Genomic DNA, 27230 nt, shown 5'->3' on the forward strand with positions numbered 1-27230 from the left:
ATGCACTGAAGTAAACAAACTGAAACAAATAAAAATGCTGTTTAAAAAAAGTTGCACAACACTCGAGTTTTGTCGGGTGTACCGAGTTGCTTCATGGCATAAAACCATCTTGTCTTTTCCAGAATGTGACGTCTTCACCTCAGTACTCCACCTTCTTGGAACACATCATCCCTCGCTTCCTCACGTTTCTTCAGGATGGAGAGGTGCAATTTCTTCAAGAAAAACCTACACAGGTATGTGGCTGATAACAAGCGCTTTGGCTTCTTCCCGCATTCACCAATTTTATTGTATTCATCAATGTTCAACAACTATCCAGAGAGGAATTCAGGTCAGAAGAAGAAGTGCTAAACTTTTTACAGACAAAAATCGGGCATCTTGCTTTTTATTATCCTATAAAGCCGCCTTTGGATTTAAGTTAATCTATGATTCTTTTTTTGAATTACTAAAATAGATTTCGGTACATCGCTGTCGGAAATTAAAAAACACATTCCTGAAAAGATTGAATAGGACTGGGTTGCGTCACATGATATGACTGTATGCAAGGCCGGATTATTCACTTTAAATTGTTTTACATTTGTTCAGCAATTGAGGAAGCTAGTGCTGGAAATCATCCACCGCATTCCAACAAATGAGCACCTTCGTCCACACACCAAGAACGTCCTGTCTGTGATGTTCCGCTTCCTGGAGGTAGGAATAATGAATATTAAGTACTTGCGAAATGCTGCAGTATTTTGGCTCTGGTTGTTCTCTGACATTTTGCAAAGAATGTATAAATGTATTGGATGTTGATGTTTTGGTATTTACAGCTCTCTTTGAATAGTGGGGAAAAGAATAAGGAATTAGTCTATGCAGATAAATCCCAAACAGACAGCAGCTGTTGGACTGCAATTTCAAGTTTGTTTTCTCCTCATTTTTTCTTCCAGATTGAAAGTGAAGAAAATGTGCTGATTTGCCTTCGCATCATTATTGAGCTGCACAAACAGTTCCGCCCTCCAATCTCTCAGGAGGTGAGCATCTCGCACTTATTTATTTTAACATTTTCTAGAGAATTTGAGAAAGTGATATTGATATAGCTGTCCTTAACCTAAACTCTTAGTTGACTAATCTTTAATTAAAAAATAATCTGTCAAATTGTTTTCCTCCTCCTTTGTCCTGTGCTGCTGAATTGAGAGGGAACATTTTATAGTAAAGTTCTTATTAAAGACAAATGCATTTGATAAATATTCCTGAGATGTGATTATCATTACACTGTCACGCCTAATGACTAATACCTCGTCCCCTAAAGTAAACGATGACTATTACATTGTGATAAAAAAACGGAAAAAAAACGTTTACTGAGCATAACCTGAAATGTAAACAACAGGGTCAGAACTACATATGTAATACTTATAAAAACGGAAGAAAAGCATTAACATGTATTAACATATTAACATTATACAGCATTAACATAATCCTCTCTTTCCAGATTCACCATTTTCTGGACTTCGTGAAGCAGATTTACAAAGACCTTCCTAAAGTTGTTGTAAGTACAACTTCCGCAGCAGTTGGCTTTGCTTACAGTGATGATGATTTGGCTGCGATTTCATCAGATTTTCCCGAGAATCATGGAATAACTCCCCACTGCCTTCTCCACACTCATGTCTTTCTTCTTATTCTTCCAATAGAGTCGATTTTCCTCTGTTTTCCTCACTTGTTGTTTCTTTGTGCTCCCTCCAGGCCAGGTACTTTGAGAATCCCCAGGTGATAGCCGAGAACACAGTCCCCTCTCCGGAGATGGTGGGCATGATCACATCGGTGTTGGTTAAGACTGCACCTGAGAGGGAAGACAGCGAAACACGAACAGTAAGTTACTGCTATTTTATTGCTTTCTATTATTATCTATTGCTTCCTGTATGCTGCTGTAGCGAAAAAAATTTCCCCTCGGGGATTAATAAAGTAACTACCTAACCTAACCTAAGCCAACCAACCGTTTGTAGGAGTTAGGAGCTCCTATCTGTTGTTTCTACTTTACACTGCATACTTCTACAGTGGTGTCTGTGACCAGTAGGTGGTAGTAGTGCGCTGTTTTGACACAAATACAAGCGAGATCATGAAACTGCAATTATACTCAAATAGAAAGTGCATAAAAACACATTATGCTCTATTTGAGCAGTGATCTGTTTCACATTTGTTGACACGTGACCAACGAGCATTGGCAGATCTGTAAATGAAAGTATAATAATTATTGTATTCATAATAAACAAAACTCTTTTCAGGTTAAATTAAACAATGCAAAACATGATGCTGCATTTAATTTCAACATTTTTTTTTATGCCAGTTTCTTGAAAATTTGTTTCCATAAATTTAGGTTTGGTTTTTAATAAAGGAGAAACTCTGTTAAAGTGGGAAAAATCCCCTAAATGTGCAAAAACTGAAAATAGAGCAACCTTGTTGTTGAGTTGTTTACATGTTCTTTACACGGTGATTTTGTATTTCAGTGTCGAGCAGTTGCGTCACTCAATCCTTCCAATCCACTCATGATCATTCTCCTTTTGTTTCTGCCTCAAGCACACCATCATCCCACGGGGGTCCTTGTCTCTCAAGGTGCTGGCAGAGCTGCCCATCATAGTAGTGCTGATGTATCAAGTGAGTGAAATAGCCCTGGACCTCTTTAAATATATCCTGCTTCACACAGAACCATCTGGTGACGTGTAAGAGGGTAAAAGAATATGTGAAAGTTAGATATTTTCTTAATGCCGTAAATATCTGATCATATAAATGCAAAGGAAACACCTAAAAATGACAGAGAGTTTCAAGGTTTAGTGTAAAATACACTTTGTTTTTATAGGTGAAACTTAGCTTGCCATTTATTAGCACGTAATCACCACCCACAGTTTAAGATAATTGGGAGTTGCTAAAGGTTTTGCATAATCCTTCCAAATACACACATAAAAGGTGTTATGGAGTGAATCCTTTCAGCTGTAGAAATGTGTGAGAATCAGAACAAGTTTGGTTTATTTATTTTTTATTTATTTTTTATTAACTGCGGTTGTGTCTTTGCTCTGTCTCTTGCAGCTATATAAGCTCAACATTCACAACGTGGTGTCAGAGTTTGTACCCCTCATCATGAACACCATCATGCTCCAGGTGTCTCCGCAGGCCAGGTAAAGTACATCTGTGTGTCTGTGTATATGAGCTGTGCCAATACTTTTACACAGTGGGACAAACAGTAGACCATCACCCCCATTCCCTTTGTACATGCTTTTGTATGGTAGTACAGAGTTGGTTGTAGGTCACAAGATAGTCGTCAATTAGATGCGGAAAGAATCACTTGCAAATAAGACAGAAAACGAAGGAAACTTTTCGGGGCCTGAGACTTTCCGGAGCCACAATGCAAACAAGAGGAAGAGACAAATCTTTCCTTTCCATCAGAGAATTTTCTTCTTTTTTTTTCCTTCTTCTCCTTCTTCCACTTTTGCACTAACTTTGTTGATGGTGTTGCTCGCCACTTTGCCCACTAAGGCCAGATTGGAAAATCCATTTGAGGGGTGGGAGGGGGGGGGGGGGGGTAAAATGGTAGAAATTGGCTTAGCAGGAGGTGAAACCTCTCAGGGTAGGAAGAGGATTGTGTTAAGCTTTCCGAACAAGAAGGAAATGAAGCAGAGTTCATTTAGAAAAAAATACCTCAACAGTCTCTGGCAGGTAGAGAGAACGTTTTTCCTTCACATTCAGCAACAAATATGTCACCCATGAAGAATTGACTCGTACATGTACACCCACAATTTCAACCTCTCCTTGGCGCTACTGCAGGTGTACAACACCATTTATGACATAATGTGTGAATTGTGTCCACTATAGGCAACACAAGCTTTATAACAAGGAGTTGTATGCAGACTTCATCGCTGCCCAGATCAAGACTCTGTCATTTCTGGCCTACATCATCCGAATCTACCAGGTACACTTCTCGAGTTTTTAAATACCTTTTTGTCTTGTTTTTATTTTTAAAATGCATCACCATGTCAAACTTTAACTACTAGCAGAGATCCTTTGACTATAAAGATTCTATTTAAAGGCTTGTTTTCTGGATGCCATTTCTGTTTGTCGATGTCAGGTGATTGACAGGAAGCGGTATAACATAATTTGCTCACTAATATGAAGACATTGAAGCTGGGAAGAATACAGATAAAACAGGCTTTGAAAATTAAATTAAGAATTTATATTTACTTTAGTTTTTCCTCACTGAACAAGAATCAATGGCCCAAATAGCTTCCTCTGAAGCCGTCTCCTGCTCCACTGACTGTGCGAGTGTGTTTGGACATTATCAGCGGAAAACACAATAACAACTGAGACAACTGGCTCAGACATCAAAAACCACTGATAATACCACAGAAAAAACTTTTAATCCACCTGGAGGAATTCTATTAGCTGGACAGTTTGTGTACTGTTGGTGCTGCTGTAACAGACACCCTGACTGTCCAAATTAAAATGAAAGCTATTGAACACTGGCTCAGAGATTTGGCTTGTACTGTTACTGACTTGTGTATGAATTACTTTTAGCCTCAGAGTACAGTCATTTTGAAATCGTAATCATTAATCATATTGTGTGCGCCTGTCCTCCCTGTCAGGACCTGGTGGGGAAGTACTCTCAGCAGATGGTAAAGGGCATGCTGCAGCTTCTGTCCAACTGCCCCTCTGAGACCGCTCACCTCCGCAAGGAACTGCTCATTGCAGCCAAGCACATCCTCACAACTGACCTACGCAGCCGTATGTACACACACACACACACACACACACACACACACACACACACACACATATATGCATTAAAACACGTGGGACACAGGATAATGACAACTGTGGTCTAATTTTTTTTATTATTATTATTATTTTTTTTTTTAAACAGTTAACATCATTTTCTTTTCTTTTTGTGCTTTTCAGTCTAAACATCACCCCGAAAAGTGAGATTTTTGCCAAGTCACACTATAGTTCTCACATTTCTCACTTCTGAAGTAACACTTTTATTCGCTGTCAAACTGTAGCTGTAGAACCTCATTTTGATTTGGTGACTGAGAGGTGAAAAGTGAAACTGAATGAAATGGGATAAAAGCTCAACCATCCGTCACTGAAATCTTGAGACAACGATACGCATTTGAGATGATTTTCTGCATGAGACTGTTGAGTTACTTCTGCTTCTGTGACTGAAGCCATTTACTCAGATTTAGGGTATTTTGTACAAGAAATTTGACACCATTGAGTTACAGAAAACTGGAAACTATCTAGCTACAATAAAATGGATTTTATTATTCTCATACTGTCAAAGCGGAGAGAGGCACAGTGCTACAGTTTAGGCTCATCACAATTATTACATAATTGCCTGACCGCAATTATTTGAGCTGACTGCACTCATTTTGCTTAATCATGACAATCATTTCCATTCATTTGTATAAATTCAGCTTGATGAAACCAACAGGGATGTCTAATCCATCACTATTTCCACATCATCTCGTTGCGCCCTCTTGTTCTGCTGTGGTTTATATTGTTTTTTGATGCCTCTCATTAACAGTAATTTATTTGCATGTTTCAGTCATGGGATCTGTACATTTAAGTCATCATTTATGTCAAATCTGCCCTGTTCAATTTTTGTTTATAAAATCTAAAAGGTAAACAGAAATATCATTTTTTTTGCCTTGCTCTTCATGAGATCTGTTATTAAACTAAGATTAGGGTAAAACAAAAGCAATTGTTTAAATGACAGTTTATAGTTAACTCAAAGTAATGATCGTGTCAGCCCTACTGCAGTTATTATAACATTTGATAAACCAAACACCTCTCTACATAGATTTTTTTTTTTCATGTATTTATTTAGAATTTAGATCATATATTGCGATAGCTGCTGTTGTGGAAAAAAGTAAAAAAAAAAAATCAGACTTGTAACGACCAATTAAAAAAAAAAATGTCATTAACTTCTTTCTGAGGCAAACTTAGCATCTTGCCGTCGTCATTAAAATATATATTTCTCTGTTGTCTTTCAGAGTTTATCCCTTGTATGGACAAACTGTTTGATGAATCCATCCTGATCGGTTCTGGTTACACCGCTCGGGAGACTCTGAGGTAAGTTCTCTGTATGTGCAGTCACGATCATTCGACCTCTTTGGTGTCAGCGTCGTCTTTCTCTCTTGGATGATTTCTCAGCCAGGTGTGTGTTAAGTGTCCCGGCATATTAATAAGGCAGTTGTCAGTGCTGCAGAAAGTCTCCGGGAAGCTGACTGCAACACTGCAACACTGCAGCACACAGCACACTGTCAAGTTGTCATGTACCCCGGCATCTTCAGATGGCAGGCTGCCCGCTCACCCCCCCCTCGGTTCGATTCGGAAACCTCCTTGACCATCCTCAGTTGCCAAACGGCCTCACCTCATCAACAAAATAACTGTCATTTCACATTAGCACTACATTGGAAACAAGGCAGTTTGATGAGACCTGGCAGGACTATCAGTGTCACTCATTAGCCCACCTTCTCTCTCTCCCTTTCTCTCTCATCCCAAAGCTACTTTCCGTATTTGTGAAGCCTCTCTTGTCTTCAGCTTCCCTGATTACTACTTTTTCTGCCTTTGTTAAAATGTCGGTTCACTGGAGCACATCCTTTTCTGTTTTCTCTACTACTTTGAAATGAAATATTACTATATTTAGTTCCATATCTGTCTTTCTTTTCAGACCCTTGGCCTACAGCACACTAGCAGACCTGGTGCACCACGTTCGTCAGAACTTGCCCCTGACGGATTTATCGCTAGCTGTGCAGCTTTTCGCCAAGAACATCGACGACGAGTCACTTCCCAGTAACATCCAGACCATGTCCTGCAAGCTGCTGCTGAACCTGGTGGACTGTATCCGCTCCAAGTCAGAGCAGGAGAATGGCAACGGGCGGGACATCCTGATGAGGATGCTGGAGGTAGGCAGCACAGACCTGCCATCTGTAGAAAAAAATGTTCATATATTTTGGACACAAATGTTGATGAAGGACTTGTTTTTACCCCCTTTTTCTTGTCTTAAAAACAGGTGTTTGTGCTAAAGTTTCACACCATTGCGCGCTACCAGCTCGTCTCCATCTTCAAGAAATGCAAACCTCAGTCGGAGATGGGTGTGGTCGACCCGGGGGCGTTACCCGGGGTACCGGCCACGCCCACTCCCTCCACTACCCCTGCCATTCCACCACCTGCTCCTCCAACGCCTGTTCCTGCTCCTCCTGCACCACCAGGAACTCCCTTTGACCGACCCAGCGAGAAGGAAGACAAACAGACGTTTCAGGTGTCCGACTGCCGCAGTCTAGTAAAGACGCTGGTTTGCGGAGTGAAGACGATTACTTGGGGCATCACATCTTGCAAAGCCCCCGGAGGTGAGAGGACACACGGACGTGGAACAGCAGAGACCTTTGTTCTTTGTCGGGTGTAATTAGGCCACGACAACTTAAAAAGCATCTAGAAGTGTATAAACACATGATTTCATTAGGGCAAGTCAAGACTTAATCATCTGATACAAGTCAGTCTTGTCCACATGCACTGTTTAACTTTTTGTTTTGTTTTGTTTTTTTCTTCAGAGGCTCAGTTCATTCCTAATAAGCAGCTCCAGCCAAAGGAGACACAAATCTACATTAAGTTGGTTAAATATGCCATGCAGGCCCTGGACATCTACCAGGTACAACCCAAAAACAAACCGACTGTTGGCTTGTTTTTGAAATAGGCATATATGAGTGACAAATGACGAGATAAATAGAGTCCTTCAGCAGCCCAGTGTGAAAGCTCTCATGTCTCTTCTGACCAGGTGCAGGTTGCCAATAACCAGCAGACGTACATCAGAGTGGCCAACTGCCAGACTGTCCGCATGAAGGAGGAGAAGGAGGTTCTGGAGCACTTTGCAGGGGTCTTCACCATGATGAACCCACTCACCTTCAAGGAAATCTTTCAGACCACTGTGCCCTACATGGTGGAGAGGATCTCCAAAAATTACGCGCTGCAGGTACATCCTATCCTTCATGTTTTTCTCACAATTACCGAACACCTCTTTATTCTGAGGTCATCATTTTGCGCTCTAATTCCATTTTTAATTTTCTGTTTTTTAGATTGTGGCGAATTCTTTCCTGGCAAACCTGTCAACCTCAGCTCTGTTTGCCACCATCTTAGTGGAGTATCTTCTTGAAAGACTGCCAGAGATGGGCTCCAACGTTGAGCTCTCAAACCTCTACCTCAAGCTCTTCAAGTTAGTCTTTGGCTCAGTATCACTATTTGCTGCTGAGAATGAGCAGATGCTCAAGGTAATTGAATCTTTTGTTGTTACTGTTTCACTTCTTTTCTGCTACCATTACTCCTCTTTACTAATAAGACTGTCCCTCTTCCCTCAGCCACACCTCCACAAGATCGTGAACAGCTCCATGGAGCTGGCTCAGTCTGCTAAGGAACCCTACAACTACTTCCTGCTTCTGCGAGCTCTCTTCCGCTCTATTGGTGGTGGCAGCCATGACCTGCTCTACCAGGAGTTCCTACCTCTTCTACCTAACCTGCTGCAAGGTAAAATTCCGCCTTTATTTTGAATTGAAGTGATATTTGACAAGTGTGGATTTATATTCCCGTGTAAAATAAAAAAATAAAAAAAATGTTTTCCCCAATCCTTCCTTCCCATTTCCATCAGGTCTGAACATGCTGCAGAGTGGCCTTCACAAGCAGCACATGAAGGACCTCTTTGTGGAGTTGTGTTTAACTGTGCCGGTGCGTCTGAGCTCCCTGCTGCCCTACTTACCCATGCTAATGGATCCGCTGGTGTCTGCCCTCAACGGCTCTCAGACGCTAGTTAGCCAGGGCCTTCGTACTTTGGAGCTGTGTGTGGACAACCTGCAGCCCGACTTCCTCTACGACCACATCCAGCCTGTCAGGGCCGAACTCATGCAGGTAGGAGGCTGTCCTTGTCAGTCATCCATCATATCCCAGCCCGTTGCAGTTTTTACAAATCAGAAATGCTTATTTTTGGACCAAACTTTTCGATCAAAAGTATGGATTAATAAAAAAATTAAAATAAAGAAGGAACTTATTCATAGTCGTTTATAATCATACAATCATCTTTCACTCAGTTCCAGTTATCATATCTGCTGCTTAGCGGTAAACAAAACACACCTGGATAAGTCACCAGCATCTATATCCCATTACCGCTGGACTCTGTAGGGACGTTCACACCTGCAATATCATCTTGTTTTGTAACTGCAGTTCTGTAAACACAGCTCGTAACTTGCAGTGATTACCAGCCAGCCTTCTCAGCATATTATTGACATCTGTCCACAAATGGCTCAAGTCATCATGGTTTTGACAGTAATGAGCTGTTCCTTCAGAGATTTCCTCTGATCAATGTAATGCCCTGATTTCCTTTTTGACACGCAATGGTAAAATTGATCTCCTCCCTACACTGCGCTCCAGGCCTTGTGGCGTACCCTCCGTAATCCAGCTGAAAGCATCTCTCACGTTGCTTACCGCGTGCTCGGAAAGTTCGGAGGCAGCAACAGGAAGATGCTGAAGGAGTCTCAGAGACTACATTACGTGGTGACGGAGGTCCAGGGGCCCAGCATCAAGGCTGAATTCACTGACTGCAAAGCCTCCATACAACTACCCATGGAGAAGGTAGGACATAATTATGTGCTCTTCTTTGTACAGTTGTGTGCTGAAGTGACAAGTTTTGTGAAGGTCTCGCTTTGCAACTCTGCCTGAAACCAGTTTGAAGGCCCTTTCTCCTCCCTCTTGCCTTTTGTATTTTGGTTTTAGAAAGAAAGAATTCAACGTAAAAGAGGTTGATATTCCTCATTATTGTTCTACTGTGAGAGCAATATATCTTTGTCAGAGAGGTGTGTGTGTGTGTGTGTGTGTGTGAGAGAGAGCTGTGTATGTGTGTGTGTCCCCTCCAGGTAATTAAATTCATCTCTTGTTTCTCCTCCTCATCCCCAGTCAGTAATCATCAATCTAGTGTGGGCCACCATGATGGCATTATTTACTCTCACTAATGGCTGCTCCCCTCTTCTTGGCTATCAGTCTGTGTTTGCCATCAACACAGGCGCATGCACCCCCCCCCCCCCCCCCCCCCACACACACACACACACTCACTCACTCACACACACACACACACACACACACACACACACACACGCTGCACAGGCTGAAGGCATGAATCTCGAGCAGACACCCGATGCAGCCATACGGTTAGCTGGTACATTTGGGGAAGACAGCTTGAAGTGCTGCAAGGGAGACCAACAGATCAAATAACACTGATGTGAATAACTTGGAAGATAGTACAACGCGTACAAACACTCACATAGGATTTGAGCTGCATATCTTTGAGTTTTCTATGCTTCCTTTGCCTTTTGAGCAATTTTTTTGACCTGGCTTTTTTACTGACCACTTCATAAATATTCTTTCATAAGTTCGTACTCTTAAAAGGCCCAAGGACAACGCTGTGTTTACACTCAAAATCTATCTACTCGTACTGGAGTATTTGTCACAGTGCCAGTCCTGACAGAAATATCCTAATATCCTAATACACTGACAGGTCTACAATTCAATTATGCCGTGCCCTCTCATCTCCTCTAATCCTTCCTCAATTTTTGCCTTCCTCCTCATCTTCTCCTCTCTGTTCTGAGTGGCATTAATTAGTTCATTTTCTCCCTTTTAAGCGCCGGGCTGCTGAGGCTTGTCAGCTCGTAATGTAGGAATGATAATGACCTTTGCTCGCCCAGATGGTCTTCTGTTACTTCTTGCAATTAATCACATATATAGCATATGCAGTTTAATTCCCATATTAATCATTTAAGTGTATTGGCATTTACCATCAAAGAAGTCAGTCATCTCAGAATGAAGTAAAATCTGCATGCTTTGTTTCCTCCAAGGCGATAGAGACGGCTCTGGACTGCCTGAAGAGTGCCAACACGGAGCCCTACTACAGACGACAGGCCTGGGAGGTTATTAAGTGTTTCCTGGTCGCCATGACAAGTCTGGATGACAACAAGCACGCACTCTACCAGCTTCTGTCTCATCCCAAGTGAGTCAACATTCTGGGTTTGATCCGACTGTGGCATATGCCTCACTATTGTGGTTGTTGTGGCAACAATTTACAGTGAGTTGTGTATCATTTAAGTCGTAATGCATTGTTAAATACTATATTATAGATATGTTAGACTTTTTAACACAGAAAAATAGACAGATGCAGCTTAAGTAAGCATTTATCTTCGACCCTTCAGTGGACAATTTTATCTGGGATAAATGTAGCTGCCATGACCTAACAGATGTTGGTGTTTTGTTGTTGCTACCGTTGATTCCTCCTTCAGTCTACTCGCATGGTAGCCTGGCTCGGCCCAAATGTTGCTCATACCCTCATCACATCTATGTGTGATTATAGTCTGGAAATCCTGTTAGCATTAACATTCGTTCAGTCACTCTGAAGAGCAGATGAAAAAGTCGCCAGTAGGGGTGGTTGAGTGCGTTGGTGCTGCAGTAGTTTCAGTGGCGGCGGCGCTAGAGCTTCGGTGCATTTGGTAGTCAAAGCCGATTGGTTAAAGGCTGCTCCAGGAGTTTCAAAATTAAAGATAAAGGTCTACGTCCATTGGGATGCAACGACAGGAATCAATCTCCTCCTTCCTACTTTTACATAACACAACTTGACCTCTAATCTTGCCCACTGATTACTCCCCCCTCCCTGTCTGCCCTCTTCCAACCACACCCGCCCCCTCACGTCTGCACACACATCGCCCTACATCTCCATCGCCTTTACTGTCTCCTGCTGACACGTCTTCCTACGTCACGTCTTCACCACACACTGCTGCATCAATTCCCTTTGAAGAGCGGATGTTGCTAATTACACATCCGTAGGCCTCCCACCCCTCCTGCAGGTTGCACTGCAAGGTGGAAATGCCTATTCGAACAGACGTACAAGAATGGGGGCGTGATTGTCGGGTGGGTGTGTCACATTACCATCATTGATCCCCGGGCAGGGGCTAATTGACTTTACGCTGTCTGTTTATGCTATACCATGCACCTTACCCTCTCCTGTCATTACGCCCTAAGACACACATGCACACAAATACGTCTTTGTGCGCACGGGGATAATGAAGTGTGTCAGTTATGATCAGGGGGGCTGTTCCTGTCGCCTCCTCAGACGTCTCGATTTGTGTCCTTTCTCTCTTGAAAGATTTTGTCTGCTTTTTTTATTCTCCTGCTTTGCCTCCCTTCATCATCTTCTAACTATCACCGTACCCTACTTACCGACTTACTATCACTGTAAATAAAGCAAAAATATACATATAGCGTTAGTCTGGCAAGCTCGTGAATGAGTGAAGGCCAATTCATCGGACGTCCTGTTCACCTCCCCACACACACACACACACACACACACACACACACACACACACACACACACACTGCACCCCTTCTTCTTCTTCTTCTCCTCCTCCTCCAAAGAGCAGTTTTTTAAATGGCAATAATAAAATGAAGCGATCCATCAGATCTGCCCCTGGCGTGTGGCATTATAAAACACAAGCTCAAGCATGGAGAAAACAGCTGCTCAATCACACCACAGCCCAGTTGCCTTGAGCAGCAGTAAATAATAAAAATATCAGCAGGGGACAGAAAAGAAGGCAGAGGAACGGGAAAGCAGGAGGAACTCAGAGGAGACCGAAAATTTAAGGACAGAGAGAATTTAAACGTCTGCAGGCCGGCAACAGACGTGAATCTTCATCTTAAAGTATTGTGTGAGTGTTGTCCTTGCTGGTATGTAATCCTTTCTGCTGTGTGGTTTTCTCCCCCATTAGCTTTACTGAGAAGTGGATCCCCAATGTCATCATCTCGCACCGATATAAGGCGCAAGACACGCCTGCTCGCAGAACTTTCGAACAGGCCCTGACTGGGGCATTCATGTCTGCTGTGATAAAAGACCTGAGGCCCAGCGCGCTGCCCTTCGTCGCCAGCCTGATTCGCCATTACACCATGGTCGCTGTGGCTCAGCAGTGTGGTGAGGGACTGACTGGTGCTCTTCGCACTCGCTCCATCTAATATTAGTTTTCTGTTTTGCCCTGGTTGGCATTTATTCCCAGCTGCTCAAGTAGATTATTCTCTTTCCAATTTTTTTTTCTTTCAGTGATTGTCCTACAAGTTAAAAGTTACATGTTTATTAACATCTCCTATTAATATTTATAATTTTAATATTAAACATATAACCCCTTCCCTCTTGTCCTCTTCCTTCCTCCCAGGTCCTTTCCTGCTGCCGTGCTACCAGCTGGGCAGCCAGCCGAGCACGGCTATGTTCCACAGCGAGGAGAATGGCTCAAAGGGCATGGATCCGTTGGTTCTGATTGATGCCATAGCTATCTGCATGGCCTACGAGGAAAAGGAGCTGTGTAAGATCGGAGAAGTGGCCTTGGCCGTCATCGTCGATGTGGCCGGCATCATCCTTGGCTCCAAGGAGCGAGTAAGTCACGAGGAGGAGAGTGTTGGACGGTTTGCTTACTTCTTAATCTGACAATAGCAGTCAAGCTTGTTCTGTAAATTTGTGGTAAACTCTGCTATTAGGACCAGTAGAATAAAAGTATTTTTGGCTTTGTGCCTGATCAACTTCTTTTTTTTAATTTTATAATTATTACTCTGTGTGTTTATGTTTACATCAGTGCATAGTTCTTAAATGGGAATCACCCTTAATCACACTGGCTTCTCCATCCCCAGGCATGCCAACTGCCCTTGTTTTCCTACATAGTAGAGCGTCTGTGTGCCTGCTGCTATGAGCAGGCCTGGTACGCCAAGCTCGGCGGCGTGGTGTCCATCAAGTTTCTGATGGAGAGACTGCCTCTGATCTGGGTGCTACAGAACCAGCTCACTTTTCTCAAAGCCCTGCTCTTCGTCATGATGGACCTCACAGGAGAGGTGAGAGTAAATTAAACGATTATATAACAAAGAATTTCAAAAGGAGTGGAAGTCATGTGACACATGTTTAATAAATGATTACCTGCGCAAAGATGACCTGCTTGTCAAATTTGTCCTCCTGTTATTGCAGCGGGTGCAGTATACCAACTTGAACTTGTAACGTACCTGCGGTGTCACATCACTGTACTCTTATTGCTAAAAAAAAAACCCTGTACTTTTAACTTATTGATTTCCACACAGGTGTCAAATGGAGCAGTAGCCATGGCGAAGACCACACTGGAGCAGTTGCTTGTGCGCTGTGCCACTCCGCTGAAAGACGAGGAAAAGACAGAGGAGCTGCTCGCTGCCCAGGAGAAGTCCTTCCACATGGTCACACACGACCTGGTGCGAGAGGTCACCTCCCCCAACTCCACCGTCAGAAAGCAGGCCATGCACTCTCTGCAGGTGTTAGCCCAGGTCACCGGCAAGAGTGTTACTGTCATCATGGAACCACATAAGGAGGTGAAGACTAAAAGATTTCTGCAAACGTCTGCCATGATTTAATGCTGTTAGACTTTTTTCTTAAATGCAGCCATTTTATCAGCTTAAATACACACTTTTGATTTGAAATACAAGACTACAACATTTTTGTAAATCAGCAATTGATTTGCCCATTGAGAAGGTGGACACAACGGGTGAATAAAGAGCTAAATATGAACAGTATAAATATATGGCGATTATTTGAGGCCCCTGTTTTAATGGGTTTTCTTTCTCTCTAGGTTTTGCAAGATATGGTTCCCCCTAAGAAGCACCTGCTGCGTCACCAGCCTGCTAATGCCCAAATCGGCCTGATGGAGGGCAACACTTTCTGCACCACCCTGCAGCCTCGCCTCTTCACAATGGATCTCAATGTCATGGAGCACAAGGTCTTCTACACAGAGGTATGCAAGACACAGAAGTTATTAACAGTGAACAAACTGACTTTGAGCTATTCATAATCTTCTTATTAAAGATATATGTACAAGACATCATAACATACTTCAATTGATTATTACTTGTTGACCTTTGACCTTTGTCTTTTTTTCCTCTATCCAGCTGTTGAACCTGTGTGAAGCAGAGGATGCTGCTCTGATGAAGCTGCCCTGTTACAAGAGCCTTCCTTCCCTGGTTCCCCTCCGAATCGCTGCTCTCAGTAAGTAGGCTCAGCTTTATGTTTATTATTTGTTCCGTGTAACATTAGAGTTTTCCAAGTGATGCTTTCTCCTCTTTTAAATTTGTTTCTCGGTGCTCTGCAAAAACCAGTGGTTAAATTGTAAACCTCAAACCTCATCACTGGGGAAGATGAAAATGACAGTCTTAAAACTACTATCATTATATTAGCAGAGATTATCTGGATCATTGTTGTTGACCATATTGTGTCATTTTATCTTTGTTTTACCACTGTGTGAATTAAACCAGTGACTTCATTACTAACATCTTAAAATGTTTAAATGATTGGGTTTCTTCCTCTTCAGTTATTCTATTTATTTTTGTCCCTTAATTTCCATTTCTTATCAGAAAGGACGTGTTGAATGTTATTAATATTCTTTATCTGGATTAGATGCGCTGGCAGCCTGTAACTACTTGCCACAGTCCAGAGAGAAGATCATTGCTGCCCTGTTTAAAGCCCTCAACTCCACCAACAATGAACTCCAGGAAGCGGGAGAGGCGTGCATGAGGAAGGTGAGTGACACCTCTCATCCTTTAGTTTTTTGCTTTGTAATCGGTTTAGAATATGATGATAACGCATTATATCATAACTCTCAAGAAATGTTACAGTTGAAGATGTTTTTGCCCCTTAAACAGATCATCTTTACCAAATATGACAAGTACATTTTTGTGAGGGATTAGACATTTCTCAGAAGTAAATGATTTCTGGGGGATTCTTTACTAAATCACTTTTTCAAAGATGTACAATGTCATGATGTCATCTTGCGTAAAGCCAAGAGGAAAATTTACTGTTTGCCTTTTTGTGATTAATACCCAAAATTACAATGCTGATTTAATTTTCAGGGAGGCTGTATTATCTTTACCACTTTGTTGTTGTGTTTGTCACATTTCAACACCATATTTACCTTCTTCTGTTTTGGCATATTTACATTCTTTTCTGGTTTTTTAATTGATTTAGAATTTTTTTCAGACAATTACTTAGTTACATCACTCACTTTCAGCTGAAACTCCTTTGGAGCCAAACCACAGACCCTGACATGATATTTCTATATCTGGATTAGTCTGTTCCCTTTAGTGGTCTTAAGTGATCATCAGATGAAGTTAATTTAGTCACATCTTTTAAATGTTTCTCAAAATTACATATTCTACACCCTCTACTGTGTCATCTCTATATAACAGTACTTTGAACTATTATAAGTATTATAACTTAATTAACTTTATTCTAATTGTAGTATAAGACTTTTACATATAAATAAACATCCATGCCGCTGCCAAATGACTTCACACACTGCTAGTTAAACCAATCTTCGCCACTTAAATCTGTCTGTATGTCACAGTATGCGATGTCAGTAATCTGGGGTCTGGTGTGACATTCCCTTACAATCGGATAAAAGCATATCGGCCATGTTCTGTGGGCATTGTTTTTGGAAATATGGCTCATGAGATTCATAGTCTATAGAATTGTATGATTCAACTTTGCCCCGTGGTGTTAAATAGAAGTAAACAAATATCACAATAAGTCAATAAAATCACAGCTTGATTCGGCACACGAGTATGTTGGTAGAATAAAATTGGGAGATAAGCATATTGTCACAGTCCTAATAAGTAGTGTTTCATTATCTTGTTTTCCATTGTTCTCTGTCTCGCCTCTTCCTCAGTCTTTTGTCTGTATCACATGTCGTTTGCCATCTTCGAAGTTCTTTGTTAATCCTCCCCTCGTACCATTTCTCCACCCACTTATCTTCATATGGACCTCCCTCTGCTTTATCACACTCTCCCTGAACCAGCTCTGCCTCTATTCATCAAAGTATCCATACTGTCTAAGCCTCTATCCATCTACTCCCGGCTCTTTGTCCCTTTTCCCTTCCATTTCAGTGTCCTTAATTTTCTTTTCTTTTTTTTCTTTTTTTTTTTTACCACCATCACTCCTTTTCACTATCCTGTGATTTTTCTTTCCTTCTTTTTTTGCTTGCCATTTTCTGTTCTCTCCATTCTTTCATCTCTGCCCTGCGAGCACTAATGAGCGTTGCCATGGCCAGATCGATACAGGATGGAGTGTTTGTTCTCAGCGCTGAGAGGAAAATGAATGTGGCTGCCATGCATCATCCCCCCTGCCCTCCTCCCCCTCTGCGTGAGGTTGTGGGTGTGCGTCCTCAGTGTGTTTGGGTGGCATGTGTGCTTGTTTACTGCTCATCATGCCCTCATTTGAGTGGCCTCGGTGCTTTAATGGAGACATGGGGGGCCAGAAAACCAGACAAGGCCAGGTCTCATGTTGAGGAAAAGATCTGAATATATGAAAAGCTATGTGGATATTTTTTACATAATGTTTCATTATATCCATCAGAACAAACAAATCAGACCTCACATTTTTCAATGTTATTTTATACAGTCTTCACGTAAATTTTTTTTTCAAGAGGTTATTTAAACATTTTAAAATTGCATGTTTGCATGTTTCCCTGTATTTTGTTGTAGTTCCTGGAAGGTGCCACTATTGAAGTAGACCAGATCCACACTCACATGCGCCCCTTACTGATGATGCTGGGCGACTACCGCAGCCTAACCCTCAACGTGGTGAACCGGCTCACCTCCGTCACACGTCTCTTCCCCAACTCCTTCAACGACAAGTTCTGTGACCAGATGATGGTGAGAAACTTCTTCCTCAGTCGACATTCTCCTCTTCATCTCACAACATTTGCTTGTCTTTTATTCAACACCTGACAGCTCAGCATTTAAATAGCTGTACATTTAGGACTATTTGAATATTTTTTGAAGTTATAAAATTCTACTGTTGATTTTGCAGTCAGATTATTCAGATAAAAAAAATAAAAAATTGGAGTAGTCCATCTGCAATTTAACTAGTTCTGCTTAAAGGGATCAGTTAATGATTTCTTGCACTCAAACGTGTTAAAACAATGTTAAAAACCAGCTAAGACTTGCCTTGCCAAAATTTATATGAATGAGAAAGTTGTTTTTCCTGCTGGCAGCTGTCATATTCTAATATTTTGAGGGAGCAAAGTCAGTGGGGCTCAGAAGTGCGACAGTGATTGTTGTCTGTGCACTCGCCTGTTCCTTAATAGTTTCATAATTAAGCAAAGTCAGACATTTGAATTATCGGTGGAAAATGTGTTAATTTATTATATGAATCTCTTGAATAAATATCGGTTCTTGTTGGTGCCATGTTCTACCTGCTAAGCTCAAAAGACATGCCCACACACACACAGACGCACATCTTTGTCTTTCAATCTCTTGTGAGGACAAACAATGCATCCCCTAGCACCTTGCCCTGACTGTAACCATAACAACCAAGTGCCTAACCTCAACCCTTATCCCAACCTAATTCTACCCTTAACCCTAACACCAAGGTCCACCAATGTCCACCAATGTCCTCACATCCATGGTTATAAACCAAAATTGGTCCCTATGAGGGTAGAAAGACATGCACACACACACACACACACACACACACACACACACACACACACACACACACACACACACACACACACACACACACACACACACACACACACACACACACACAAAGTCCCTTACACACAGTCTCAATCTTATTTCTCTCTTTTACAGCAACACCTGCGTAAGTGGATGGAGGTAGTTGTAATAACACATAAAGGAGGCCAGCGCAGCGATGGCAGTGTAAGTAAACACATTTCAGACACAACACCTTGCTTTAATAATGTAATACAATCGTAAATTTGTTCTTTTGTCTGCCTTTCGTCAAATCCTGTTTGAATGCCATACTGAGGCGTTCATGGCCGGTGTGGTCAAGTCAATAGGGATGTGTACTGGCACCGTTTTTGTTCAGTTGATCTGCTGTGCCTAAAGCAAAAAGCACTGAGGGGGGAGAGAAAATGCTCCCTGTGCTCACAAAGCCACAGTCACATGTAGTCGACACCTTCTCTGTGTGGCCTCCTCCCAGATGAGTTGTGAGTGCCCATATTACAATCAATGATTAATTAGGCGCCAGGCAGGCGGTGGTGGGCCCAGCACTGCGTCTCCTCATTATCTCCCCGACAGATAACCTTGTAAAGGCAGAGAAAAGGTGAGGGAGACGGGGGGAAAACAGCTGCCTCTCCCTCACAGAAATAACGATAATTTCTTTTGCTCCCTTGTCTTTATACGAGTTCATCCTGACCCATCTCAAAATGCTGTTTAATTAGATGCAAATTGGCCTTTTGTCTTATCCTGCCCTCCAAATTGTGGTCTTTGTGCCTGTTGACAGTGAGGCTGTCAGCAACAGTAGCGCCAGGGTCAGGGAGTCAATTAGCGACAAAAACTGGGGATGGAGCTGAGAGAGATTGTCTCAAGACGTGTAGACATATAAAGGTTTTGACAGAGAGGAGGAGAATAGAGTGGAGGAAGGAGTATGAAAAAAAATATTACTGAAAGGGTTCAAACCACAATGCCTGAAATTTCCCTGTCTGTATTATTGATTTTTTTTTATCAGTCCGACAGGTGTTTTTCCTCCAGATGCCATAGATTCTGTTACTCGGCTAACAATCCTTCCTTTTTATTTAGCCGAAGCAGAGAAAAATTGTTCCTGAGGTCACTCGTAAAGGTTGCTGCTGTCGGGCCGTCCATTATTACCCTGTCTTATCTGCTCACCTTCCATGTGGAACAAAGACAGACAACACACAGCCACACAAAAATGCACACATACTGTTCTGCTGACTCTGATCATTGTCTCCCATTCTGGTACAGCCTGCGTTGGAGGGTGTTGAGGTGAGATGTGACCTGGTGTTGCGCCCTCTGTTGGTGACTCTCTGTCAGTGATTGCTACTTAGTTTGATCCAATGTCATGCTGGTGAATTGAACCAATGTCGTGGTAGTGGTGGAGTTGCCCTGTATTTCTGTGTCCATGTGTCTGTGGTCATATTCAGATATATCATCTCAGCTTCGCTCTAACCTCACATTCTGACTGTTTAGAAATGTCCAGTTCTCCTGTTTTTCCACTAACTGTTGCTCCTCCAAGACATTGATACCACAAGGTTTACAACAATGACCATGCATACTATCCTTTATTTGTTTATACCCTTTGCAAATGTAACCCAGGAGCTCATCAGAATGTGGCACTGTGCACTGTTCCTGTGGGGAGTTAACTATCGGATAATTACAGATTGGATTTTCAGTCTTTTGACTAAGATTCGTTTTTGTCTTTCCACAGTGGGTGTTCATCAAGACTGTCTGTCTGAAATGACGTCTGTGTCTCACTCACCTGTCTAAAAGTTTCATCCGCTCCCTTCTTTCCTCTGTTGTCTTTCTCTGAATCTTTCCGCAGGAGATGAAGATCTGTTCTGCCATCATTAACCTTTTCCACCTGATCCCAGCGGCACCCCAGACTCTAGTTAAACCTCTGCTGGAGGTGGTCATGAAGACAGAGCGGGCTATGCTCATAGAGGTAGGACTCCATAGGACACCACCTTCACACTTTCGAAGGACTTGTATGGACAGTCTTACATTAAAAGTAGTTATAAAGTTATAAAGTCATAGTCACGCAGACAATAATCGCTGTGGAGGATGAGCAGGGAAACCAAAGAGCACTGGGCAAACAGCATTTAGAGAAAACGTTGGCTTTAGTTGTTTTGCTTTAAACAATCTTACGGCTTGAAAAAGAGTCATTGACACCACTTGAGACATTTCATAGGTAAAGTATGTAATGCATAATAAGTTTACATTAGATCATTGAAAACACTCCTGATAATCTTAAGATAGTAATTTTTCCAACCGGAGATACATTTCTTTGATTTGAAATATAATGTTAATTCACATTAAACAAGTCTGTTTTTGCTTTTACAAAGTCATCTCCCCTTCTTCTGTCACTTTCCTTTGCTTCTCTTTTTCACCTCCCTCCTTTAATTTTCTCGCACCAGGCCGGCAGTCCATTCAGGGAGCCTCTGATCAAGTTCCTGACTCGTCACCCATCTCAGACGGTGGAGCTGTTCATGATGGAGGCTACGCTCAACGACCCCCAGTGGAGCCGCATGTTCATGGTCAGACAATAGCAGCTCTAAAAAGCCGTCCCTCCAGTCTTTTCATTGACATATTTGTCATTAAAAAAGCATTTTGCTTTTCTGCTGCCTCTGTAATGGGCTATAATGGGGGATATATTGGGTGTTTCGAGGCTCAGTGGTCCCCTTAACACCAAATTGAGATGGATCACTCCCAGTAAAATTTCCTAATTTTCTTTATCATTCTGTATCACAAATGTGTTGTGTACAGTTGTTGTTTCAGTGCGGTCAGCATTGTTCTCTCAAGTTATACTATATATAATTTTGTGTTATAGTTACAGTATGTGTTTGTGTTCATATACAGAGTTTTCTGAAACACAAAGATGCCAAACCACTGAGAGACGTATTGGCGTCTAATCCCAACCGTTTCGTCCCCCTGCTTGTTCCCGCTGGGACTGCGGCCACCGTTCGACCTGGATCTCCCTCCACCACCACGGCCAGACTGGACCTGCAATTTCAAGCTATCAAAGTATGCACTTCCACCCACACGTACTACACATAGGCAGACAGATGGATGCGTGGCGAAATCTAACCCTTAGGTGGTTCCTTCGTCCAAATCTTAATACTGCTTAACCCATAGTAATTTCAGCATTAAACCTAATTTAACTCTCCCCTTTTTTTGCCATTTCTTCCCATCTGTTCAGATTATTAGCATCATAGTGAAGAATGATGATGGTTGGCTGGCAGGGCAGCACTCTCTGGTCAGCCAGCTGAGGCGGGTATGGGTCAGCGAGGCCTTCCAGGAGAGACATCGCAAAGACAACATGGCTGCCACCAACTGGAAGGAGCCCAAGCTGCTGGCCTTCTGCTTGCTAAGCTACTGCAAGTATGTAGACTTCCTTAAATTGTAATGGGGATGAAAAAGGCCTAAATGGTTAGACAAGTTTTCCAAGAAACTGAAAATTGTCCGATTTGATGTGAAAATGTGCTTTGGGGACTGATAATAAACTATCTGCCCCCTAAAGCAACTACAGGGGATGAGCTTTTGGGGTAGTCATTAATCAGAAATTAACAGCGTTGGCAGCAGAGTGTAAAACTTGATGACTTAAGTGACCCTTTGAGTATCGTTCAGAGTTATTCAGTAGTGTGAGCACTACAAGCTAATAATGCACATTTCTAAGTTAGTGCAGTTTTTAATTTGAACTAAATGGTATTCCAATCATGAGTGACCTCCTCACCCCACCTCTCTGTCTGAGCGCTGAGAAAGTGCTAACACACTTGGCGCACGAGGCACTTAGCAGATGTTTATTTCAGACCCTGCAATTAACCCCCAACTACTCCGGCCACTAACTTTAGAGAGCGCGTGTTCAGTCAACCTTCTTTTGATAAATAAAGTTCTGCTGAGGAAGAGTGCAAAACTGACTAATTACCTTAGTTAGCTTGGTATTTGGGATCATTAGAAAGTTCCCGAAAGTTGCTAATTTCCTTTGTTTAAATCACAGGATTATATCTAATGTCGCTGTTGTTGACATTAGACGTATCTCTCTCTATCTGTGCACTGAACTTATTGACCCACTGTCTTGATAGGCGTAACTACTCGGAGATTGAGCTGCTGTTCCAGCTGCTGCGCGCCTTTACGGGTCGCTTCCTGTGCAACATGACGTTCCTGAAGGAGTACATGGAGGAGGAGATTCCCAGGAAGTACTCCATTGCCCAGAAACGGGCCCTGTTCTTCCGCTTCGTCGAGTTCAACGATCCCCACTTCAATGATGAGCTTAAAGCAAAGGTATGCACGCAAGCAATCCGAGCAGGAGACTCGGCTTATTACTATGTGCCGGAGGGACTTTCCCTTCAACTTACAATTTTGGAAAACATGTTTTGGATCAATGTTGAAATGATGTCTGGAGGTAGAACACTGTTTTTACCAATCACGCACTGAAGAGACAGCGTAGCCTGGAGCAATCATATAATACAGTTGATATATGTATAAGGTGATCAAGTTTCCAGGTGCTTTTATGTTAATTGCTGTCTGTTTTTTTTTTTTTGCATGGAGGAGATGTTTGGGATCAGATATTATCATTGGCCAGACTATAAACTCAGTATCCGTCAGTGCAGTGTTGACATACAGCAGAATCTCTAACCAGGATGGATATCTACCCTCCCTCTGCTACGTCATGTGAGCATGAGCAGTGAGCACAAGGCCAGGTACAGTAACGGACTGTAGGAATGATGTAGCACTTGGATATGCATTTAGAGCAGTACCATGTGCGTATGTAGCGAGCTGAATAACCGTAGTTATTCTTCGCTATTTGCAGCATATCCATCACCACCATCCGTCAATTAAAGTTCACTTGCAAAGAACCTTTCATACAGGCTCGCGGGAAAGCGAGTGCTTTACAGGTGCTTATCAAGGAGCTAATAAATAGAATAGACAGTAAGACACTAAAACAATCATGCCGCCATCTCTGACCAAGAAGCTGTTTGAATGCTCTTCCTTTTCATGCACGTGTAGTTTTACGTAATGTTTAGAATCTAAACCAAAACATGGACGGTAACACGTGTAAAGCTCGCCTGTCGATGGGAAACTGTCTCGCTGTGTCAGCGCTGTGATAAACTGGTGGTCTGTGCAGGTGTACCCACCCATGCCGCAGTGGGACAGGCTTCAGCTCCCCTTCGACCCTGCACAGAATAAGCAGTGGAGTGATGGATGGGTGATACTTCTATCGGCTGTGTCTGTGGAGGGTTTGATTGTGATGGTGGATACATAGTACTATTCCTGTCAGATACTTTAACATGTGCGTCCTGGCATGTCAGCATTGCGCTGCCAGGCACTGAATCACACGCAGTCATTACGCACAGGCGCACAAACATCATAAAGCAATCTGCAGCCACAAAACAAACTCCCTACAACATTTGATATGTTTATCAGTTGTGTTATGATTGGTTTATGCTACAGTGTCTCTGCAGGAAATGGTGCACTTTCTTTTGTTTTAACACTTTAGTGGGAAGTCGGTGTTTGGTGTGATGTTATCAACACCATACTTAACGAGAAAATTAGTTTTACAAGATATATTGACTGTGAAATAACGAGATTTTTGTGATATGACAAGACAAAATGACACGTTGTTATAGATAGAAAAGGTTTGTTGAGACGGAATAAAGCGGGATCTCGCAAATAATGAGAAAATAAGGTGAACAAGATATGATAAAAATATATTGTTTCTTTTTAAAACGAGAGTCTAAGGACATGTCATAGTGGCACCAAAACACTGCTGTGCAAATTCAGTCCTATGAAGCCTGCTATATGTATAAGAAAATACACATTTAGATAAGTGCTGATTTGAAATAGACTGTAGTTGACAATCACACTTTAGATTCGTCTTCTGGACTTTTTACATTGTGGAAAACAAGATTTAAAATAATGGCTTCTCCGTAAGCTTGCCCAGCCCTACACTGAGTGATGCTTTATTTTTTCAGTTTCTCCTCAGCTTACATACTTTGCTTCCTCATCATGGGAAATGTAGCATTTAGGGACCTGATCTGTGTGACTTTTATGGTTGGTGTGTTTTGTACCAGAATTTCTCTGATGGAGTCGGGAAGGTCATTTTGTCTGGTTCTGGACCCTCAGAGGCTCACAGATGAATGCTTCTGTCCTCTCTACCTGACCTGCTGCTGCTGCAAGCATTACAGTCATTCGGGCTGCCTTTTAATTAAACTCACTCTCCTGCATGCAGGCATTCGTGCACGCACACGCACGCGCACACGCACGCACACACACACACACACACACACACACACACACACACACACACACACACACACACACACACACACAGATGGGCACTCCCACACATATTTTGCACAGCTGTAACAGACGCATAACCTGGCACAGAGGAGCAACGGCACTGCTGTTAAGTACAAACGGGTCAATGGGGAAAGCCCGGCCTGGCACACAGCAGCACAGAGCCAAATGGCTGTGTGGCAAGAACACATAACTGTACACACACATACACACACATACACACATACACACATACACACACACACACACACACACACACACACAAAAAAAAAAGAAGCTGGCAAATGCACCCAGACCCCTAAATCCAAGGACATACAGTTGCGTTTTTAATGCTGGTCACTCCACCAGCCCTTTTTGCTCATATGCGTTGCATTGCCTCAGTGCTGTATGGATGATGAAAATAAGAGGAAAAAAATAAGACAGAACAATGAGTTCAGGCAATTCATTGTTCTGTATCTTTCTTTGCGGAAATGCTGAATTTCAATTTTTAGCAGAGTAGAGTTTTAGCTCGCTGAGCTGCCCCCCCCCCACCTCCCCGCAATTCCCCCATCAGAACTTCGCTCCTATTGTTGTTTTTTCCTTAATTGTCCTCTGCTGGTGGGCAGCAGATGTGCGTATGAGGGGAGACGCAGACCAGCAGACAGGATGTGACTGTGTGAATGTGTTTGTGCTGTTTGGCGAATGAGTCGTGAGCAAGACAATGAGTGTGGGTGTTGCCTTCATTGACATTTAAATAATTGCCTGTAGCATTTTCCGGAAGTGCAGTATCACAGAAACGTGTGTGTGTGTGTGTGTGTGTGTGTGTGTGTGTGTGTGTGTGTGTGTGTGTGTGTCTCAGTATGTCTTGAGTTACATAGAAAATCAGGTTCTTATAAAGAATCACAAGAGTTTAGGGAACATTTTACAGAGAACAAGCTCAGAGAAGTGTGTTTGTGTGAGAGAGTGAAGGAGAGACGGCAGCAATGAATCATCTGCGGTAGCACAGACTGACTTCATGCTGCTGCTGTCTCTTCTTTTGTTTTATCCAAACAGTCTTAACAGAAGACCACTTTTGTGTTCAAAAGCGTTTTGACTATTCGTGGAACAGATCTCTAGCAGAAAAGCAAACAAACAAATGTCTGAAATGTGTGAAGCGCTCTGCATCTGTTTCCCATTCTGCTGCTTCTCTCTTTGTTCCCATCAGAACGTGTCCACACGCAGCGCTTCAACGAACTCCTTAGTAGAGATTGAAATCAAACCGTTCTAAACAACAAATGCATGTTGTCAGTTCAGCACCGGTCCCTTGAATGCGTCCGTTCAGGGATGTCTTATCAGTTTATTTAGAGAGGACATTTATACCCGACAGTAGTTGACCAAAGTGCTGCTCAACATCAGACAGAATTGAATCGGGTAGACTTGAAGAATTAAAATCAAATTAATCAATAAAAGAAATTAAAGGCAATATATAGCAAAACAAACACAAGGATCTACATGAGCAATAATCAATACTGAAAAAAAGAACAACAATTTGGATAAAGATTATAGAAAGAATTTAAATATATATAATCAAAGGCATTTCCCTGTCTGAAGCCCAACAGCAGTGTGGGTGAAGATGCAAAATTTTCACGTTTGTTTGTTTTTTCACATTTGGAATTTGAACTATTGTTTTGTGCAACAGCATTATGAACACAGACTACTTGTCTTCTAGTTAGCTTTTCCAAACTGTCCCATTTTGACAAATAACAAAACCATTTCAATAGAATCCCATTATTTATTTAGTTTTTCAAAGTGTCTGCTTTCCTCGATTATATGAGGATCGAAATGTGCCGAGGCTGAAATAAGATCCTGCAGCTCTTCACCTCACCCCGTGTAAAAGTGATTCATTGTTATCATTTTGCAGCTAGTGGGGATCATCATGCATTTTGTGAGGATTCATACCAATTACAGACAACTGTTTTTGGTACATTCCTCTTGGATATGAAGGTATTAAACATATTCGTCCCCCCTTATAAAGATCTCCCTCCCATAAAAGTCGGAGAGGAACTATAGCGGCGCTGCAACACACACACACACACACACACACACACACACACACACACACACACTAGATATTTGTGAATGGAAACAAGATTTAAGATAATTAAGACACCTACAGAATGAAATCTAGGCTACTTGCCCAAAGCTGTTTTATATGCACACATGGACCAGCACACAGATGATGATGTGCTCCTGCAGGAGTTATCTTGCCGTGATCGATGGTGGAGACGAGCTTTGAGTTAATAGGAAAACATGAGAATGAGGAGCAGAGTGGTTCTCAATGCATTTTCTTCAGTCTTCATTTTGTGTGTGTGTGTGCGTGCGTGCGCGCGCGCGCATGCGTC

The 27230-nt window shown here is 42.3% G+C and overlaps 1 protein-coding gene across 2 annotated transcripts in view; it reads left to right on the plus strand.

The window, feature by feature from the left end:
• trrap (transformation/transcription domain-associated protein) overlaps positions 1–27230 on the plus strand; it is an 83515-nt gene that overhangs the window by 712 nt on the left and 55573 nt on the right. Inside the window, exons 3-36 of one of the 2 annotated variants that reach the window (XM_069155970.1) lie at positions 123–233; positions 583–687; positions 924–1007; positions 1466–1522; positions 1717–1842; positions 2548–2625; positions 3055–3143; positions 3838–3934; positions 4605–4743; positions 6012–6090; positions 6692–6926; positions 7034–7370; positions 7572–7669; positions 7796–7990; positions 8094–8285; positions 8373–8538; positions 8660–8916; positions 9436–9636; positions 10893–11044; positions 12810–13009; positions 13248–13465; positions 13717–13914; positions 14155–14415; positions 14673–14834; positions 14989–15085; positions 15494–15615; positions 17575–17745; positions 18688–18756; positions 19822–19842; positions 20399–20518; positions 20991–21110; positions 21433–21597; positions 21773–21954; positions 22656–22854. In XM_069155970.1, the coding sequence (XP_069012071.1) occupies positions 123–233; positions 583–687; positions 924–1007; positions 1466–1522; positions 1717–1842; positions 2548–2625; positions 3055–3143; positions 3838–3934; positions 4605–4743; positions 6012–6090; positions 6692–6926; positions 7034–7370; positions 7572–7669; positions 7796–7990; positions 8094–8285; positions 8373–8538; positions 8660–8916; positions 9436–9636; positions 10893–11044; positions 12810–13009; positions 13248–13465; positions 13717–13914; positions 14155–14415; positions 14673–14834; positions 14989–15085; positions 15494–15615; positions 17575–17745; positions 18688–18756; positions 19822–19842; positions 20399–20518; positions 20991–21110; positions 21433–21597; positions 21773–21954; positions 22656–22854 (5103 nt within the window). The remainder of the gene's footprint in view (positions 1–122; positions 234–582; positions 688–923; positions 1008–1465; positions 1523–1716; positions 1843–2547; positions 2626–3054; positions 3144–3837; positions 3935–4604; positions 4744–6011; positions 6091–6691; positions 6927–7033; positions 7371–7571; positions 7670–7795; positions 7991–8093; positions 8286–8372; positions 8539–8659; positions 8917–9435; positions 9637–10892; positions 11045–12809; positions 13010–13247; positions 13466–13716; positions 13915–14154; positions 14416–14672; positions 14835–14988; positions 15086–15493; positions 15616–17574; positions 17746–18687; positions 18757–19821; positions 19843–20398; positions 20519–20990; positions 21111–21432; positions 21598–21772; positions 21955–22655; positions 22855–27230) is intronic. The other variant, XM_069155971.1, reaches the window with a different exon arrangement.

Source organism: Embiotoca jacksoni, unplaced genomic scaffold, assembly GCF_022577435.1.
Source record: "Embiotoca jacksoni isolate LCO1_2020_lvr unplaced genomic scaffold, fEmbJac1.0.p SCAF_20, whole genome shotgun sequence".
In the NCBI taxonomy this organism is placed as follows: Eukaryota; Metazoa; Chordata; class Actinopteri; family Embiotocidae; genus Embiotoca; species Embiotoca jacksoni.